The following is a 21,619-nucleotide window of genomic DNA, read 5'->3' as shown; positions in this document are numbered from 1 at the left end:
TTTTCCTCACCTCAGCTGAATGATTTACATCTGTTAGCCAGCATAAGGACATGTGGGGGTTGCCTGATTGCTAGGGAATCCCCACATGTACTTATGCTGGCTAACAGATGTAAATCATTCAGCTGCGGTGAGGAAAACTAAATCTCCGAGCACTAAAAAATACTCGGAGGACACCCGAGCGTGCTCGAGAAATCTCGAGTAACGAGTATATTCGCTCATCACTAATCTTTATCCATTAAACATTATCTTTTGAATCACCAGCGTTATCAGCAACTTAGCTGCTTTCATTTAGATACAGCACCTCATCCCCCCATAGTGTGTGTCTGACATTGCAATTCAGCTCCTTTGAAATATATGAGGTTTTGCTGTACTACCACACACAACCTATTTGCAGGATTGGTGCTGGACAATAGCATTAGTGCGAATCGATTCATATCTTCTAGTACATCGGTCCGTGTCAGTGGCTGTCGAATGGGAGTGAAGAACTCCTATTACTTAACGGTAACTGCAACTCTTCTTTTGATGATCCGGCCTGGCGCGGTGCTACATTTACATCATGAGGCAGTTTTCCAGCTCCTTAGCGGTGGCCACAGACCACTTTCGTGGCCAGTGGTCTGGGACATGCAGATTGTTTTGCACCAATTCTACTAGATGAACTTTTAAATATAGGCTGTAGTATATATCAAGAAGTGGACAACTGCTAAGATATACTATTACTTTACTTTATGGTATTACTTTGTGGGGGGTCTGACCTCAGGGACTTACACCAATTCTGGGAAGTAAGGGACAGGGGTGTTAGTATCTTGAAGACTGGTGTAATTGAAATACTGGGCATACTGATGTGATTAATTCTTTATTTATTGATATTACTAAACTGGAAAAGAGTGCACTTCAGGAAACACAGTTCAATAAATCCTGGCAACCAGGTAGTAGCAGTCTCTAAAAAGAAATGGCAGGATGGTCTTAGAATGCGGCTACTCAAAAGTCTCATCTGCAGCAAAATACAATGCCAACAAGTTCCTCCGTAATTGCTTGACATTCCTGGCTTGGCAGTCTCTTTTGATTCTGTCTGCCTAAACTCTCAGGCACAATATCAGTTTCTACCTTCGTGGTACTCTTGTGGTATTTTCCTCAGTAAAAAGTGTAGACTAGGAGGCCTTCTCTGCCCTCTCACCAATTTGCTCCCACTTTGTTGTCTCCTCCATCTGGTCAGTTACAGGTAGTTCTCTGCTGTTGCCACGGCTCTCTCTGCTGCTTCATCCCCAGTGCTACACATTAACTATGCATAGCTCTTCCTGGTGCACTTCTAGTCCTTTCTATCAACCACCACCATTACACTGCTCTGTCTCTCAAGTACCTCTTTCTGTAGTTTACATATCGGTTTAGAGATATCTATCACTCTTTTTCCCTACCAAGTGGCGCTCCTGTCCACCCTCTATGCAAAGAGCTGTTGGTAGGCCCATTCTACTGATGAAAGGTATCAAATCCAAGACATACGAAGGAACAGTAGAGACTCCATGTAACTCTAAGGAAGCCTTATTCTGGCCTCTTACTCAACTGAGCCATTCAGTGGCATAGTATAGCCATGTGCATGAGAACATCAAATGTTTGTTGGTCCATTCAGTATACGATGCTTAACAGTTTGTGTAGATATGCTGATAGGCCTCATAGGGACTTGGATGTCCTCATTTTGACGGTAGGGCTCCAAGCTGCAAAGTTTTGATTCCGAGAGTTGGTATATATTACTTACTAATATATACGATGCATGACATCCCTTTGTATGTGACCTTGGATGTCTGCAATCTTCTACAGGAAAGGACTAGCTAACTAATAAATTCTCTGGTCTTTACTCGTGGTAAGTCTTCAGTGGTTTCCTGCCAAATATTTGGCTTTATTATAAATAATTATCTAGGGGTCGTCTGTTAGATCCTTCTGGTTTTTCATGCTGTTGGCAACACATGACCTCAGAGCTTCTGTTTTCCATAAAATAACACTGACAGCTTTTCTTTTCATCTTTCAACAGACGAACGTTATCCCAGCGGTTTTCTTTGAGGAGTGACGTGTTTAGAAGGGTTGTTTTTATGTGTATGTTTTTACTGCATGTGAAGATGGAAATGTGTTTATCTCAGCTATACATTTAACTTGATATGAAGTCGAAATTGTTCTCCTCCTTGTCAGAATCATGGAGCCCAGTGTTACGTGATATTTATGTTTGCATAGCTTGCGCTTAGTGAAGCAATTAAAGATCTTCTTGGTACTTTTTCATTGTGTTGTGGAAAATGTTTGTTATAATGTGGGAATGTTCTTCACAAATTGGTTCTACCAGTTTCTAAAGTGAAGCTTTGTAGTGCCGTTTTACAGCCCAGATGGGTTCAATTCATTGCGGATCCATGAGACAAATATTGATGGTGATTTCACTAGGCCTACTGATTGCTGACATTGGGGAACAAATTAGGATTTCCGCCAATAGAGTGCAGCGACCCAAAGCAATCCATCATAACTTGGTGTGTTTACCTTTTGTGACCATTCTGCGTTCCTATTATAAGAAAAATATTTTTTCAACAATTCCAATTTCTTCTCCAATTCCCAAAACTCACTAATTGACTTGTAAATTGGTCTTTGGGTATATTGCATATGTTTGAAATTTAAGGCGTTTTCTAAATTTATGTAAATTGAAAATGTATGCTACTTTCTAATATTCTCTCTACGTTGAATTATACTTGCTATTACTTCCTTTCAAGGACTTTGGTTACTATTGCTAAATGGAAACCTGGTTTATATCCACCCAATGATTATGTTTTAGACCTAATTCATACTGAAGTATTTTGGATAGTTTTTTTATATGTGTATTTGTCAGCCCAAAACCAGGAGTAGGACCTGAACAGAGAAAAGGTGTAAAGGAGACATTTGCATCCATGGTTAGGTGTCATTCATGTGTTTGTCTTATAAACACTATGGAAAATATTGGCCAGAATTTTGCTGTGTGAATGAGGCCATATTCGTATTAAATTCTATGGTATTTTCTTTGTTATATTCTTAAAAGACAAAGATACATTTTAAAATCTCTACCTAATCCTAGCGTATCACCAATGGTAAAAAAAAAACTGGTATCTAAGCTAGGACAGACTTATAAACAGGAGACTGACGGAAAGGTGATAATTGTCTGTGATTTGAGGGATGTGTTATATTTTACATTTGTAGCTAAAAAAATCAGACTTTTTATTTATAATAAGAATTTGTTTCTGCTTAAAGGGATTTTCTGGGCTGAAAGTCTGTTGTCATTCTAGGTCATCTGCTTCTCTCAATAGAACATTGATAAAAGTGGCTGAGAATTAAGTCGGCACGTGACTGTAATTATGCAAATCGCTTACACTTAGTCATGTCACTACCCACTCGCGCTGCTAATACAGAGGAATCATGGTCGTGCAAAGTTTCTCAATACTTATTGTTAAAATATTATAATTTGTATATATTTCTGTAAGGCATATCCTATAGTAAATGGCGTTATATAGACAGTACACTGAGTATTTAATAAGGTTGTAAACTGCCAAAAAATATACAAAGTTTAGCCTTTGACTATAGTCTTCAGGGGTTTTAAAACAGTCTAGTTTATAAAATCTAACTTTTTTTCTTAACAGCGGCTTTCAAGCAAATCTGTCCTGGTGGTATGGGCTACACAGTTCCAGTACTCCGAGGACCACAGCCTCCTAGAACCTATACTGTGCAGCCTCCAATAAAAACCACACTTCTACCAATTATTACACGGGAAGAACCTGTAGAAGCTTTGTCAGTTTCTCAAGGAAATGATGCCGACTTGAATGGAAGATATGGTATGTGAACAATTCTAACAATGTATAGAGTAAGTTCACTATACAGTTTTACACATAACTATATAAGTATATTTTATATGCGTGTGTGGTTTTATATATACATTTCCAATTCCAAAATGATTGAGACGCTCTGGACAATGTAAAGAAAACAAGAAAGCAAGGATTTGGAAATCTTATAGCCATATTTTATTCACAACAGAACATTGAACACAGATCAGAAGTCGAACGCTAGACATTTTTTCATTTGATTTAAAAAAATTAACTTATGTAGAAATTGATGGCAGCAACACATCTCAAAATAGTTGGACCATGTCTACCATTGTGTAGCATCCCCTCTTGTTCTTAGAACAGTCTGAAAACATCTTGTAAATGAGGAGACCAATTCCTGGAGTCTTGGTAAGGGAATATTGTCCCATACTTGTCATATACAGGAGTCTAGCTGCTCAACAGTACTGTTCCTTATCACATAGTGGTGGAGACCCTAGCTATGCCCCTAACTTAATTCTTATCTGAAACTTCCCCCACTCAGGGAGGTGAGGGGCCGAAGTGTATAGAAAAACATTAACCAGACAGTGGTAAACATACAGGGATAAAACAAAACTACAATCATACAAATACACTCACAAAGCAAGAGAGTGGGAAACGGGTGGTATAGGAAGGTGAAACCAAATGTGAGAGGATATGGATAAACACGCAAACCAACTCCACGCAGTAATCTCCAAAAATAATCTCTCACAGACAACTCCAAACACTGTGCAAGCATCAAAGAAAATAGTAGGGCCGCACCCTATACTCACATCTTCTCTATGGACATAAGGGCGCACGTCCTCACCAGGGGGTCCATCCCAGATAAAAAGTCCAAATCCAAGCTAAAGAAAGGGACAGCGCCACACCGGACAGTGAAAAAGCAGCTCACGTTTTATTCTGCCTCCTGCGGCAACGTTTCGGTCAGAAGACCTTTGTCAAGCACAGTACAAAACATTCCAACCACCATTATATACCCTTAAGCCCACCCCATTAATTAACCAATAGGGATACCATATAAACATAGAAAAAAACACATAACAATGTAATTCACATATATACATATAAGAACAATTACATATGAGTAGCAGTCATTACAACACCCCATCTAACATAGATCAACTAACCCCTATCGCTCTTTTACATACATTCCAGCCCAAAAAACAGAGATACATTCCCGACACCTGAAATATAAACATACCATGTCCCACCTATCAGAACAATGCATTAGCGGTTGTCATGGTGTTCAGCCATTCCCATAGGCGTGTTCATAGACGATATGGCCCAATCGAATCGCCAAATCATATATCATGTGACCGCATTGCCCCCAGCATGCAATGCGCATCATTACACAGGTCCAGATAATATATACACCCATAGTCCAAACGATACTCTCAAGTGCGCATGTCGGACCCCACCCATAAAGATCAAAGTCCGGCATATTAGTGCGCATGTCCGTAATGCCCAGAGATCAGGAAACACCAGTGCGCATGTCCAAAGATCCAATCAGTGTCCGCACAAGGAAAGCCGATCACTAATGCGCATGTCCGAGGATCTCCTTCAACGTTCCTGTATTCTGTGCCTGCACAAAACAGTGTCCGCACAAGGAAAACCAATCATTAATGCGCATGTCCGAAGATCTCCTTCAGCGCTCCTGTATTCTGCGCCTGCACAAAACAGAACGATAGTGCGCATGTCTGGAATCCCAATCCGTATCCACACAAAAAGGGCAGAGCAATAATGTGCATATCTAAGAATCTCCTTCGACGTTCATATATTTGATGGGACAAAAGTGCACATATCTGGAAACCACCTCCATCAATATTCCAACCATTATACTGGAACCTGTAACGGAATACCACCTACATGGAGGGAAGAAAAACCCCTCCCAATAATATGATGTAAGAAATATCACAATATAAAGATGGTAAATCACACTCATACACTATGATAACTCTCTAATAAGTGATAATGCCATATAAATGATTTAGTTTCAAGCAGAAATATGTAAAAATAACAACATACATAACACAAAAACATCAAATTGCATCAGGGAAGGTTCACTTAAGTTACTGAAGCATATCGCCGAAGGTAATGAAAACATCTAACCATGATGGAACCACGGACACCCTCCACCATAAAAAGTAGAGAATCTAAGGTACCAGCAATCATATCAGAGGTTCGTGGGATAATTATTGGCCATAGATAATAAGCCACATGGCCATCCATACAGCAATCCCACCATCCTTGATACCCATTAGCATCCTAAGAAGATATACAAAAAACAAAAACAAAGAAACAAAGAAAAACAATAGGAGTATATTTCAAACTACTCATATTTAACATATACATTCCAAAAACAGGGTAAAAAGGAATATATAACACAGTTAAAAACACTATACCAATAGGATACCACAATAGAACCACAGAACATTTGAGGAAACAACTTTGTTGGTATTCAATGTTCAATCCCTTAGGACAGAGGGTATCAAGCTCAAATATCCACTTCAGTTCTTTTTTCTTCAAGAGAGAGACGCGATCTCCACCCCGCCTTAACATGGGTACATCATCTATAACTCTATATCTTAACTGATTGACTGAATGACCTAATTCATGAAAGTGTCTCGGTACCGGAAGTTCAATTGATTTCGTTCAATTTCGTAACTCCAAACACTGAACTTTCTCCTTGAACACCAAGCCAGGAAGTAGAAATATCACTGGCAGCTCCCAAGTGCCAGTGGCAAGCATGTACACCGGTGAAGAGTGGCCAACACTGAACAGCTGAGACAATTCAAGATAGAGAGCTCAACGAGATTAACCCTGATTAACATGTGACAGGTCTTCTTTACTGAATTTTTAATTTCACAATGCATCAAATGTTTTCTATTGGTGAAGGATCTGGACTGATATCAGGTAACATATTTTTAAGACGCAGCGGACCATAAGAAGATGCACCCCAAATTTTCAGAAGAAAAATAGGTTAAAAAAAATGCGTCAAATGAGGGTCCATCTTACAGTCTGAATTCAGCTTACGGGGGGGGGGGTAGGGTGTGATCGGGAGCTCTGGTGGAGCGGGGTCACAGGAGGTGATTGGCGGTCTGGCAATTTTCTGTCTCATCCCAGGCTTGTGCAGCACGTTCGATGGTGTGGGAGCTCCGCAAGCATTTTGGGAAAGCCCGGAGTTCCCACGCATCCATCCCAGGCTGTTGCGCGGCAGTTTTGGAGATGCTCATGGGTGCGGGGGCTCCGCCGACATTTTGTGAAAGCCCGGAGCCCCCGCATTTCCATTGCTGTAATTTGGTGGCCTCCAGAATCTCCCATCTCCCAAGATCTTAATCTGCACATGCTCTCCCTCCGGCGCCCATTTTCCTGGAGGCCACCGCATTACAGCAATGGAAGTGCGGGGGCTACGGGCTTTCACAAAATGTTATCGGAGCCCCTTGCACCACTGAGCATCTCCGAAACTGCCGCGTACCAGCCTGGGATGAGAATCCTGGTAAGTACATCCGGACTATAAGACACCCCGCCATTTTCCTCCAAATTTTTTTAGGAAAAAAGTGTGTCTTATAGTCCGAAAAATACGGTAAGTTCATGACAGTACTCTTATAAAGTGCAGCCATGCTCGTGTGGTGGATGCAGTATATGAGTAGCATTGTCTTGCAATTCCTTTCCTGAAAGAGACATTGTCTGGATGGGATAATGTGGTGTTCTAAAATATCTGTATAATATATAATGTTGAGCAAGATATGTAAGCCGCCCATGCAATATGCACTAGTGCTACAAGCAGGATGGTCCTTCTCCTCTTGAATCTGAAGGGTTCTGTTGTTTCCATAAAGAGTTTCACATTCAGACCACAGAACAGTTTTCCATTTTGCCTCTGTCTATTTTAAAGCAGCTTCTGCCCTGGGAACAGTGTTTTTGTGTTGATACATGGCTTCTTCTTAGCAAGATAGAGCATTAAAATGCATTTGTGGATTGCACAGTGAACTGTGTTTACCACTAATGATTTCTGAAAGTATTCCTGAACTATTGCAGTAATTTGCTCGACCAAATCGTGCCTGGTTTTAATGCAATGTCGCACATCACAATCATCCAATATTGACCCTCGGCCTTGCTCCTTGTCCACATGGATTTCTCTACAATCTCTGAATCTTTTGATGAAATTATGTACTCTAAATAGTGATATGTTCAAAAATCTTTACAATTTTACATTGAAGAATATTGTTCTGATATTGTTTCGCAATTTATAGACTCAGTTGTTCACTAATTGATGAAACTCTGACCATCTTTGCTTCTGAGAGACTCTGCCTCTCTACCTGCTCTTTTTCTACAAAGTCATGTGACTAAGTTGAAAACTGATCTTTTAGCTGTTTTTAGTACTACATTGTTTTCCAGCCTTTTGTCAACCCTGTTCCAACTTTTTTTCAGATATGTTGCTACCTTCGAGTATTGAGGGGTTTTTTTTTTCAAATAAAATGAATGAAATGTGTTCTGTTGTTAATAAAATATTGCTATAAGAGATCTCTGAATCACTGCACTCTTGGTTCGTTTACATTTTACACGTCATCCCAACTTTTATGGAATTGGGATTGTATGTAACTATATACTGCATTATACAAAAGTTTTTCAGCAGGTGTGGAAAAAATTTGTAAAGTAAGAATGTTTTAAAAAATAGAAGTGTTAATAGTTTATTTTTAGCAATTACCAAAATGCAAAGTGAATAAACAAAAGAAAAATCTAAGTAAAATCAATATTTGTTGTGACCACCTGTGGTTTCAAAACAGCATGAAAGCATCAATTCTTCTAGGTACGCTTACGCACAGTTTCTGAAGCAACTTCCCAGGGAGGTTGATCCTGACATCTTTGGTAACTAAATACAGATCTTCTTTGGATAGAGGCTTGAACAAGTCTTTCTGTCTCCTAATGTAATCCCAGACAGAATCGATGATGTTGAGATGTGGGGGCCTTATCATCACTTCCAGTACTCCTTTTTTTTCCATCATACAATAATCTGTAGGCCGTCAAATTGGCTCCTGTCATGATTCCTCTGCTCAGTGAAAGATTGCTATGCTGTCCTGTGGACACTGTCTTGCTGAGCTGTCTGTGTCTTGATTGACAGCTTGGTTGTCCAATTCTGTAAAGGGCTTGCTGGGCTGTTGGTGCCTTGATTGACAGCTCTGCTGTCCAATCTGTGACTGGGGCGTCCGGGACTTATGCAAGTGTTCAGTGTTCTGGTAATCGCATGGCTACTTAACTGAGCTGTCTGCCCCTGATCCCTGCCCGACGTAGTTTGTGCTTCTTGGTGAGTGTTAGCCTGATTCTCTTGCTCTGAGTTCTGATCTTCTGCTGCCTAACCCTTTGGACCGTGTTCTGACTAATCCTTTGTCTTGTCCTTCGGCTTTTGCTCCGCTATCTCCTGCTATTGACGCACCGTGGACTGTGACCTGACTTACACCTTTGTCTTTTCCCTTGGTTATCTACATACTCTCTCGGTATTAACCTCAGAACGTCTGACTCTTCTTCCTCATGGCCTGTCCGTGAGTAGTGATTAGCGTCACAGCTCCCTAGCCAACGACCCCAACCACACTGCTAACACCATTATGAATCATCTTCAGCGTAAGGAAGAACAAAAAGTCCCGGAAGCAATTGATATGGCCTCCAGAGCCCTGATCTCAATGTCAGGAAACAAAAGGGTTTGCACAAGCCTACATCTGTAATAGATGGACAGGCTAGAAGTCATAGCCGAGCATTTGGGGTACTGCTTACCCAGACCTTTCTCTGCAGCCCAACAGGGTCCCTTCTTTGAACCAACACTTCTGGCACTCATGGTGCTGTCAGCTTCCTCTTCACTGCTTTGTGTCACAGCCATCCCTGGTTCCAAAGCAACTTTTCACAAAACGGATTTATTCTCCTTAGAACACAGCACAAATCTTCCATCATCGTCTTTACAGTATAGACAGTGCATTTCCCTGTCTTTCCCTTCTCTCCTCTTTGTGTCACTAAGTGTTTACGCGGGACGAGGTGCCCGGTAGAACGTCACTATGTCGTAGCCTTTTTCTGCCTGTTTTGCACCAGACTTCTGATGTACTACTTCCATAGTTCTCTACCACGTAAATGGTTGACCTGCTCGTACACTTTTACGGTGACTCTATCTCTATCTTCTTATATCATCTTCCTCAGTCTCTTCCCATCCGCAGCTCATACTGTGCTTTCTTCCTTCACTACCCAATGTTTCCCCTTGGACGGCTGGGCATAATCTTGAACGTTATGGGGAAGTTAAGCAGCTCGGGCCATAGGCCTCCCGAGCACACGGGTCAAACCCCGACTACCTATCACTAGGAAATATTCTTGCCTTATTTCCCAACTATCCCCTCCTACAATTAACTCTTATATGTCCTACAGCTAAACCTACTATACAGTGAGCTCAGTGCCCCAATCTGCACTATCCCTATTAATCCCTAGAATAACATATAGTACATAGGCAATATGACATAATGGAATACACGACAACACGTAACAACGGCATACAATATATAAATAAATATGCACATACAAGTACAACAGTATAGGGGTTTAAAGTGGTAAAATACTCAACCCCTTACACATTCAAAGAATATATGGGGTCAGTTCTCCAAGATGTTTGGAATAACCTCTCTATAAAGTTCCTTCAAGAACAGCGTGTAAGTGTAGCAAGGAGAATTACTGTTCTGCTTTTGTTCTTTTGTTTTGAAGGCATAGGATAGAAACACCAGATATTAAATTGATTCAGATTTATCTTTAGTTTGTTCATTTTGCATTTTATTAATTGATAAAGAAACTATTAATACTTTTACCTATAAAAGCATTCTTACTTTGCAGCATTTTTTCCTGAATCCTTCCTCTACCTAAATCTTTTGCACAATACCGTATATGTGTTTGTGTGTATATATATATATATATATATATATATATATATATATATATATATATATATATATATATATATATATATATATATTATATGTATAGATATACAGAGAACTTCTTTGTGGGTATGTTCGCATGTCGAACATGTGTTGTTGAAGTTGTGAAAATGTGTTCTTTACATCAGTATGATGTTGTTTCTGTAGCATGTGGATGGAGATTTACAAGAGACACTCAGATGTTTTTCTACACGTCTAGGTTCCCATGCCTTCATCGGATGATTTCATCAGCATAGTATAGACCTTAACCTTGTAGATAGCGAAGGCTTCCATCCAGCCAGTGTTAATGTTAGGAGAATGTTTTTGACTTTTGTGATCTGTATCTATACACAGCACATTATATAAATTCTTTTTATAACTATGATTGATTGAATAATTGAACACTTACATCAGTAAATTAAATCTACGTGCCACATCTTGTCTGTTGCTGAGTATTTTCACAAGCAATGTTTTATCATTTTAGCCAATTGAAAAAGTGTACATTTTGTAATTAGACCTTCTTTTTCAATTCTTAGATGCTACTAGAACTGCAGATCGGGTAAAGTACTTGTTTTATCTCCCATCACCAAGGTTCCTTTTTACTTGCATGTTAATATATTGTTAAATATATCAGCCCTCTAGTATTACGTGTCCATTTTGAAGGGTAATTCTAACAGCTCTTCGTAATCTTCTAAAAGGTTTCCTTCCTCATAAAAAACACATTTTAGACTATCCTAGCAATTCTAAAATTACTACATGCCAGAAGGTGATCATCTCTTATGTTTTTGTGCGGTCACATTGCAAGTGCTGGGCTCCTTGGCCAAAGTCTATATTCCTCAAACAACCTTTAGGCCCCTACTTATAGGGTAGTTATAAATGTGTAATTGCTGGTGATCTGACTGATGGCACCCCGATGATTATGAAAATAGGGGTTAAAGAGTTTTCAGTGAGAAGGGAGTAGTAGGGCAATGTGCGACTGTCGCTGCATTCACGGTCTATTGGATGACATGGCCCAAGTGCTGTACTCATTGATCTTCGTCAATCCCATACACAAAATGGTCTCTCAAGATCCTCATTCTGATGATGTGTGAGCGTGCCAGCAATCAGACCACCAGCAATTATATATTTATCAGCCATCCTATGGATAAGTTCTAAGTGTTGTTTATGTGAAAACTCCTTTTAAGACGGGTGGGGTTTTTTTTTTTCTACCAAGGGCCATTTGGATATTTATACCATCCTTTGGGGGCCGTACAAACTCTGCCCACAATGTACATCCTGACTCTGGCACTGGTGTCAGGACGTAATCTTTCATTGCATGCCCTTCAGTGTTCAGTAGTGAACACTGCATGTGTGTGCTAACAGAGCAAGAAGAAATTAATGAGCTGGTGGCAATCAAAATACAGCTCCCTACCCAAGAATGCGGTCCCTGAGAATCTGCTCAGGGGCCTGATAAAAGGTCATCGAGGGCCGTAAATGGCCCTGGGGCTCAAGGTTCCCCACCCATTTTAAGATCATACATTTATCACTTATCCTTCAACAAATGATAAAGATTTGGCTCAATGTTCAGGTTGCCCTGCAAGTAGGGGAAGCACTTGTTTTTATTGTACAATATTGGGGAAAAACTTACTATATCTTGTCATTGATGTGGTTTTTAAACGTTTGTGTCTTCGTTTGTACTTATTTAGGACCTTGATGATCGAGGACAGCTTCATATTTCACCTGGAATTTCCACAGTAAAATTAGATCCTCAGTATCCTGGTAAACGTTTATTCAATCATGTCCATGTAGATTCAGAAAATCTTTTAGGCATTACTGTAGCAGTAACAGGCATTGACATGAAAGTTACAGTTTTCAGTTTTTCAGAGTCTGTACAAAGTGTTACAAATTATATTTGAGTGAGTTTTAAACTAATAATAAATCAAACCAAGCATTTTTTTTTAGAAATTCTATATATGGCAATCAGTCTAAAATGTGCATTTACGTAAAGTTATAAAAAAAATGTTCCAGTCTGTATAATGAACTGCATAAGATTTTCCTGTCTACAATGTATGCCTATAGAAATAGAGATGAAAGGTACAGAAAAAATGTTTTAAATATGGCCATACAGTTGTAAAGAATTGTTCCAAAGAATAGCACAGTAGTTGGAGTGAACAGTCTTTGAGGCTGATTCACTAAGACTCGTGTCTCATAGGCTTGTGCTATTCCGGTTTTGATGGAGTACAAGAGGTGCCAAGTTTATCAAGATTCATACTCCACTTAATGAATTTGGCACTTCTTCTGAGAGGGCTGGGGGTCTGTGTGCTGTACCAGAAATAGTACTCTGGTCAGGCTCTGGAGTAGCATTTCTGCCATGCAAAACGCTGGAAGTTTTGATTAACTGGACAGGTGGGGTGTGACGATGGCCTGCCCCAGCTCCTTAGCAGCTATGCCCATTTCGGTGAAGTTGATTAAAACTTATGAAAACACCAAAAGTAGAGTTGAGCTAATTTCTTCGAGTCCCCGCTTATTTGGCAAGCTATAGCATTTGCCGAATAAGCTGCAGAGGGAACCCTGATACATGGAGTGCGTCGGCTGATCAGCTGATGGGCGCCGCAGCTGCATGTGTCGCGGCTGTGTCACTGTCACAGCACATGCATGGAGAGCCCAACACACGAGGAGCCCACATACAATATTGCCTTTCACCGATCAAAAAAATAAAGTGCAACATTCGCATGACATAAATTAGTATGTCACACCGCCTACTACTCTCCTAAAGGAGTTGTCTGGCAATTCTGAATTGGGAGGTAAGCAGCACTAATGAAGTCACATCTGCACAGACCTGTTAGGAGGTGTGCACATAGGGCAGGCATAGTTTACCTATCCTTTTCCTTAGAAAAGGACATGCCTATTGTTCACGTGTCCTTGTAGGCATGTGCAAACAAGACATTACCAGCACTACTCACCTCTCGATGCAGAAGTGACTAACCTTTCCAGGCTGCGTTCATACATTGCAGTGTTTTCTGATGCAATTTTTGAAAATTGTGACAAGACAGTGCATTTTTACAACTGTGGCCAAAAAAAAAACAAATTGTGACAGCAACTTGTAAAGGCAGCTTTAATAAATTGTAATTGGGTGTTATCATTCCTGTGTCAAAAGCCTGAGTCACAGCACGTAGAGTTCAACCATTGTATCTGTTCAGAGGAGAAATGGTGACAGCCAGTTGTCAATTAGGCCACGGCTACACAGAGAGTTTGGCTGTGTTCCTACAAAGTGGTTAGCGTATACCGTCATACCCAAGTATAACACCCCAATACAGCTAGTGGTGAATCCTCCATGATCCCAAACATGCTGTGCGCTAAATGAATAAAAGACTGTAAGAGAAGAACTGCTTAGAGCTACAGTAAATTAGCAATGGACATAATTCAATGGAGAAAGACGATGACGTCAACTGCCCACATAGAAGCTACATGACCAGCAATAAGTGCGGACCCTAAATACTCAGCCTATATGTAGGAAATACTTGTGTGACCTATCATCTCCACTATGAGAATGGCTGTATATAACATGAATGTGAATGTAGTCGCTGAATCATGTGTGCCCCTTTGTTAGGATTCTTTCACAAAACATTTTTTTATTTGTGGCTTGTAAAAACACCTAGAGTCTGATGCATATTTTTGAAAACCTTTTTTTTAATTAAACTGCTATCATCAAATGCCTAGAGATTTGGTACAGTTCCCTGTGGCTCGCTCATATACAGATATGTAGATGAAAAGGTGCAGATAAGGTTTATGGGTAGAAGAAATTGCATGGGCTTTTATAGATCCTGATTATGTATGAATTAATATATCCTTGTGTGGACACGTAACATACAGAGACAGTAAACTATTTTCTACAATTTGGATGATATTAGAATTGGGAGACTCCTATTCATGAATGACTTATCCCTGTGTGGAACATCTAATCATAGTCCTTTATGTTTTTAATTAACATATGAACTTTCCCCAATTAATTGGCACAAATAAAAGTTAATTTCTAATTTAGTTTTTTAGTTTAGGGGCTTTTTTGACTTGGGCAATATGGATTTACCCTTTCACAATTATCCTCCCATTTTGTGCCCTCACAGTAACATTACTTCCCCCCATCCACAAGGATAAAGCAATTAATCTTCTGCTCCGGCAGTACCTCTCCTCCTCTGCGGCCCGATGCTGACAGCAATGTGATGAGGTCAGTAGCGTGCTGATGGCATCACACTGCTGCACTTCGAGGCCAGGAGGACAGGCTCTCCCTCTGCCCAGTCCTGGCGCCACAGTCTTCAAATATATTAGAGTCTGAAAGGCGCAAATGCATCTGAATATAGGAAGGCAGGAGCGACGTTTCCCTGGCCGCAGCAAACCCCTTGGCGGTTATATGAAGCCCGCGGGAATGTATCTGGAGTACACATGAACAGCCCAAGTGGCCCAGTGGATCAGCCCAGCTGGCATCTGCTCGATAGGGCAGATTGCCAGTCCGGGCCTGGTAGCTGCATGCGATCTGCTTTTTTCTCAGGCACCGGGCCATTTTTTTCAACAGATTTTGTTGCAATCATACAATGTAATTTACTTAATATGAAGTAAAAGGTGTTTTTTCTTCATTACAGTTGTTGTTGAAAGATCCTCTCCACCTGTGCCTGTAGAAATAGCTCCTGATGTTTCCAAGTCGAGCGAAAGTCAAGTTATTGCTCCAACTCAAGTTACAGGTACATTTTGAATCTCTTATTAGAGTATGGTCTATATATCAAAATATAGAGCTATGGTGATCCGCCACATGTAAAGCTGGCCGTACACTAGTACATTTGTTCTGGTCCTTTGGGGCCTTTTTCTGACGCTGACTGAAGGCAGATTCATTGGAACAAGTCAATCTTGCATGTTGGATTTTTTCTGTTTATTGTTGGTTGAAGTTGTTGGAAAGTCAAAAGTCAGGCATTAGCTGGCATAATGCAGGCCGAGGTATCATCCCGAGACAGTGATCGATCCGTACATTGTCTCCAATTTTTCTAAGCAATTTATAGTGAACACTCTTTAAAACCAATCTTTAAAGGAGTATTCCCATCTTTGATATTTATGGCATGTGGTCACTGCATCAAGGCGAAGAATTGTGAGCGGAGAGATACGTAGAGGTGGCATATATCAATTCTACTTTCTCCCAGCCACAATTTCCTTTACGTCTCTGTCTGGCTGCAGCAGCCGGAGAACTTCTTACTAGGTTAGTGGGAGGATACCAGTTCTGAAAAATGATTGTAAATTCTGTAGATATGCTATACAGGTCTAGGCTGGGTATTATACCCCCTTACTCCTGTATACTGTGCAGTCATCTAAGATCACTGGTGTGTCACTAACTTTAGTTCTTCTTGGTTTCTGCTTTTCATGATGGACACTGATATACAGTGGGGCAAAAAAGTATTTAGTCATTCAGCAATAGTGCAAGTTCCACCACTTAAAAAGATGAGAGGCGTCTGTAATTTACATCATAGGTAGACCTCAACTATGGGAGACAAACTGAGAAAAAAAAATCCAGAAAATCACATTGTCTGTTTTTTTATCATTTTATTTGCATATTATGGTGGAAAATAAGTATTTGGTCAGAAACAAACGATCAAGATTTCTGGCTCTCACAGACCTGTAACTTCTTCTTTAAGAGTCTCCTCTTTCCTCCACTCATTACCTGTAGTAATGGCACCTGTTTAAACTTGTTATCAGTATAAAAAGACACCTGTGCACACCCTCAAACAGTCTGACTCCAAACTCCACTATGGTGAAGACCAAAGAGCTGTCAAAGGACACCAGAAACAAAATTGTAGCCCTGCACCAGGCTGGGAAGACTGAATCTGCAATAGCCAACCAGCTTGGAGTGAAGAAATCAACAGTGGGAGCAATAATTAGAAAATGGAAGACATACAAGACCACTGATAATCTCCCTTTGATCTGGGGCTCCACGCAAAATCCCACCCTGTGGGGTCAGAATGATCACAAGAACGGTGAGCAAAAATCCCAGAACCACGCGGGGGGACCTAGTGAATGAACTGCAGAGAGCTGGGACCAATGTAACAAGGCCTACCATAAGTAACACACTACGCCACCATGGACTCAGATCCTGCAGTGCCAGACGTGTCCCACTGCTTAAGCCAGTACATGTCCGGGCCCGTCTGAAGTTTGCTAGAGAGCATTTGGATGATCCAGAGGAGTTTTGGGAGAATGTCCTATTGTCTGATGAAACCAAACTGGAACTGTTTGGTAGAAACACAACTTGTCGTGTTTGGAGGAAAAAGAATACTGAGTTGCATCAATCAAACACCATACCTACTGTAAAGCATGGTGGTGGAAACATCATGCTTTGGGGCTGTTTCTCTGCAAAGGGGCCAGGACGACTGATCCGGGTACATGAAAGAATGAATGGGGCCATGTATCGTGAGATTTTGAGTGCAAACCTCCTTCCATCAGCAAGGGCATTGAAGATGAAACGTGGCTGGGTCTTTCAACATGACAATGATCCAAAGCACACCGCCAGGGCAACGAAGGAGTGGCTTCGTAAGAAGCATTTCAAGGTCCTGGAGTGGCCTAGCCAGTCTCCAGATCTCAACCCTATAGAAAACCTTTGGAGGGAGTTGAAAGTCCGTGTTGCCAAGCGAAAAGCCAAAAACATCACTGCTCTAGAGGAGATCTGCATGGAGGAATGGGCCAACATACCAACAACAGTGTGTGGCAACCTTGTGAAGACTTACAGAAAACGTTTGACCTCTCATTGCCAACAAAGGATATATTACAAAGTATTGAGATTAAATTTTGTTTCTGACCAAATACTTATTTTCCACCATAATATGCAAATAAAATGATAAAAAAACAGACAATGTGATTTTCTGGATTTTTTTTTCTCAGTTTGTCTCCCATAGTTGAGGTCTACCTATGATGTAAATTACAGACGCCTCTCATCTTTTTAAGTGGTGGAACTTGCACTATTGCTGAATGACTAAATACTTTTTTGCCCCACTGTATATAAGTCATTGTTAGGTTCCTTAGACTGCTTTTGCCTCTCATATAAACCTCAGAGGCCACATGGCCATATATGTGGCGGTACACAGGCTGCACAAATCCGAAGCTACATGCCATCTATATCCTGCAATATATGCTGCCAGGAGAGAATCCTTTTATGCATATGTAATGAAAAAAAAGCAAGCCATGATTTTTCATGTTTTATTTTGTATGGAAACTAAAAGTATCCTGAGGTACAAATGTCCATTGCACCACTATGGAAAGCCCGTCACAGATCCCATAATATTGGTGTGTGCATGGACCCTTAAAATGTACTTGTCTCCTTATGTGGAAACATGCTTATTTGTCTCTATCAAGTATCCAACCTTGGAAGTAAGAACACACTGGCAACCATGTGCACAATATACCATATTATTATCACCGTTCTCTGCTCTGTTTCAATAGAAGTCAATGAATGTATCGTGGACCCTGATATCTGTGGAGAAGGTTTCTGTGTCAACCTGCCAGTTGGATACTTGTGCGTCTGCCATGAAGGCTACAAGAGGAATGAAAATCAGACCAAATGTATTGGTAAGGTCCTCTACTAATATTGTGCGCCTATCCATTGGTCAGTAGGCTGGGGAATTTATCCTGTACTTACAATATATATAAGGAGTAAAATGATTCTAGTATTGTTTCTTTTATTAATAAGGCAGGTATTACGGTTTGTCCATGTGTCTCTTGTTATCACTGCACTCTGATGTGTTATATACTGTATAACGTCATGCAGCCTGAAAAGTTATTTCTTCGTGATCTCAATATATCTGCCATCTGCAGGGGGTTGAATACTACTTGTAGGCACTGTACATAACCATGTCACCTACTGCCCGGATGATGTTGAGATATCACTATCAAGGACGCGTCCTTGGGATCGCCATTGATCGACAGCATGGCACCACAATGGACATATCTTGGAACTATTTGTTGTTTAATGAACTTTTTGACTGTTTCCATAGATATAAATGAGTGTGTAGAAGATCGCCGGCTGTGTTCCAATGGCCGTTGTGAGAATACAGATGGAAGTTATCTATGTATTTGCTCAGCGGGATATATGGCTAATGAACGGGGATCTGACTGTGTGGGTATGTAGCTTTATTTTGAAAGCAATTAATGTTATTTGGTCACCAGACAGACTGCTCTAAGCATGTGCATCTCGTAGCTGTCAGAAATATATCACTAGTAGACATTTAGGTAACCATACACTTTATTGCCTGTTTTTTGTGCAAAAAAAACCCCTAAATTTTACTGCACCAGCAAAGTGGACGAGATTTCTGAAGTCTCATGCACGTGTTGCTTATTTTTTAGCAGATTTGAAGCAGTTTCATATCTGCAGCATGTTAATTCTTTCACCATTTTTGCAGCAATTCTCACCCTTTTGAATGAATGTGAAAAAAACATTAAAAAATGCAACGAAAAATGTTGCAAAATATAAAGTCGTGATAATGAAATTGACACAACCAGTGATGGTAATTTATTAACAGCTTAGCCCCAGTTTTCTGATGTAAAAGTCCTAATATTTGGTGTCAGCCATAATTATGTTAATATTTGCAACTTTTTTTTACCTATTATACACTTTTCAAACTTTCTAAAAAAAAAATGGAAGAGGGGACTCCTGAGCAGAAATGTACCAACAACATTATTAAAAATGTAAATGCATATATTTTGTTTTTGGTTTAGATGTGAATGAGTGCTTGAAACCAGATGTGTGTCCAGACGGGCTTTGTATCAACACTGTTGGATCGTTCCGCTGTCAGTATTGTGACACTGGTTTCCGCATGAACAGAAGAGGACAGTGTGAAGGTGGGCGGCATTTTGATAAAAGTGATATATAAAGCTGCTGACTGGTGGAGCGAGTTGAGAGAAAATTATGTATTATCTGTGTCACAATCAGAAATAAAAGGACAATGACGGAGATGGAACCTAATGCTTAGTGAGGAAATAATCGAGTTTAGGCATAGTCTAGTCCGGCCATCCAAAGGTCTAAATCAAAAGGGCTCCCAGTGTTGACTCGTAGAATAAGCAGGAAACAAAGACAGGTTAAAAAGAGAACTAGCTTGCCATCTTGATCATGATTGACATAATCAAACCAGTCACACTCACTGCCAAGCAGGAGGGTAGATCACTTCTACTTCAGAAGACCAACACTAGAGCAAGTTCATCACACTGTGCCATAGGGGAGAAAGCTTCCTAAATACTGTAGCCCTTTCACTTAACAAATACAATGTGGACCAAGATCATAAACCTCCAATTTGATCTTTTCACATGTATCTGTGTTATTTGAGAAGGTAATTTTGACTCCATCCCCAACACAGTGATTGTTCCCATCCTACCGACTGCTGCATTCAGTCACGGTGATCCCCTCCCCATAGCCACGTGGCCCAAGCCTATTTCTGTAGACGACTGTAATCACCATAACTGACCGCTCCAACGCAATGTTCATTGCTGATTAATAATGTTAACTAAACATAGCTAGAGTTAGGGTACTGTCACACTCTGCAACTTTCCAACGATCACGACCAGCGATACGACCTGGCCGTGATCGTTGGAAAGTCGTTGTGTGGTCGCTGGAGAGCTGTCACACAGACCACTCTCCAGCGACCAACGATGCCGAAGGCCCCGGGTAACCAGGGTAAACATCGGGTTACTAAGCGCAGGGCCGTGCTTAGTAACCCGATGTTTACCCTGGTTACCATCGTAAAAGTAAAAAAAAAAAAAAACAGTACATACTCACATTCCGGTGTCCGTCAGGTCCCTTGCAGTCTGCTTCCCGCTGTGCTCTGCTCTTACATTCCGGCTGGCAGTCAGTCAGAGCGGGAAGCAGACTGCAAGGGACCTGACGGACACCGGAATGTGAGTATGTACGTTTTTGTTTTTTTTACTTTTACGATGGTAACCAAGGTAAACATCGGGTTACTAAGCGCGGCCCTGCGCTTAGTAACCCGATGTTTACCCTGGTTACAAGAGAACGCATCGTTGGATCGGTGTCACACACACACCGATCCAACGATGACAGCGGGAGATCCAGCGGCGAAAGAAAGTTCCAAACGATCTGCTACGACGTACGATTCTCAGCAGGATCCCTGATCGCTGCTGCGTGTCAGACACAGCGATATCGTATTGATATCGCTGAGACGTCACGGATCGTACCGTCGTAGCGACAAAATTGCCACTGTGTGACAGTACCCTTAGGTGCATACAGGGTGGGGTAAACTCCCATCTAACCTATATAATAATAGGTTTACTTATTTAATAATTACATGTCTTTAATAGTCATACTGTTTCCCAACTTTGCTGTTACTCATGTAATGTATAGAAATATTTGACAGATAGAAGAAATTAGTAAACTTTGAACTGTAGTTGGATACCATGGACACATCGTGAGTGTAATTTTGAGCTATCCCTGCAATTCTCTTTTCATTAAACTATTTCCCTCCAGCATTCCTTACTTCAGAAGTTATACTGTCTGTTACATTAATTATGAGATTTATTTATTTTTTTATGTCTAATTTGCCTATTTCGGCAGACATTGATGAATGCTTGGTTCCGACCACGTGTCCATATGACAGATGTGTCAATAACCCTGGCTCGTTTGCATGTGTGCCCTGTCCTGATGGATACAAAGGATCTAATGGACGCTGTTTTGGTAAGTTTAGTATGCTACATGGAGATCATATTCAGTAGATAGTGGAGGCTCGAAGAACTTCTCTAATTTATTACATCACGCTATAGTTATGCTCCAATGAAATGAAATGTAAATGCAATTTGCACCTCCATTTTATG

The 21,619-nt window shown here is 40.6% G+C and overlaps 1 protein-coding gene across 2 annotated transcripts in view; it reads left to right on the top strand.

Annotated features, from left to right (window-relative positions):
• LTBP1 (latent transforming growth factor beta binding protein 1) overlaps positions 1–21,619 on the top strand; it is a 534,628-nt gene that overhangs the window by 385,950 nt on the left and 127,059 nt on the right. For both annotated transcript variants that reach the window (XM_077283013.1, XM_077283014.1), the window contains 8 exons: positions 3,639–3,830; positions 11,332–11,354; positions 12,481–12,553; positions 15,412–15,510; positions 18,245–18,370; positions 18,796–18,921; positions 19,517–19,639; positions 21,363–21,482. In XM_077283013.1, the coding sequence (XP_077139128.1) occupies positions 3,639–3,830; positions 11,332–11,354; positions 12,481–12,553; positions 15,412–15,510; positions 18,245–18,370; positions 18,796–18,921; positions 19,517–19,639; positions 21,363–21,482 (882 nt within the window). The remainder of the gene's footprint in view (positions 1–3,638; positions 3,831–11,331; positions 11,355–12,480; positions 12,554–15,411; positions 15,511–18,244; positions 18,371–18,795; positions 18,922–19,516; positions 19,640–21,362; positions 21,483–21,619) is intronic.

This window comes from Ranitomeya variabilis, chromosome 2, assembly GCF_051348905.1.
Source record: "Ranitomeya variabilis isolate aRanVar5 chromosome 2, aRanVar5.hap1, whole genome shotgun sequence".
Lineage (NCBI taxonomy): Eukaryota > Metazoa > Chordata > Amphibia > Anura > Dendrobatidae > Ranitomeya > Ranitomeya variabilis.
The sequence above is the reverse complement of the archived record's forward strand: the minus strand, read 5'-3'. Positions and strand labels throughout refer to the sequence as shown.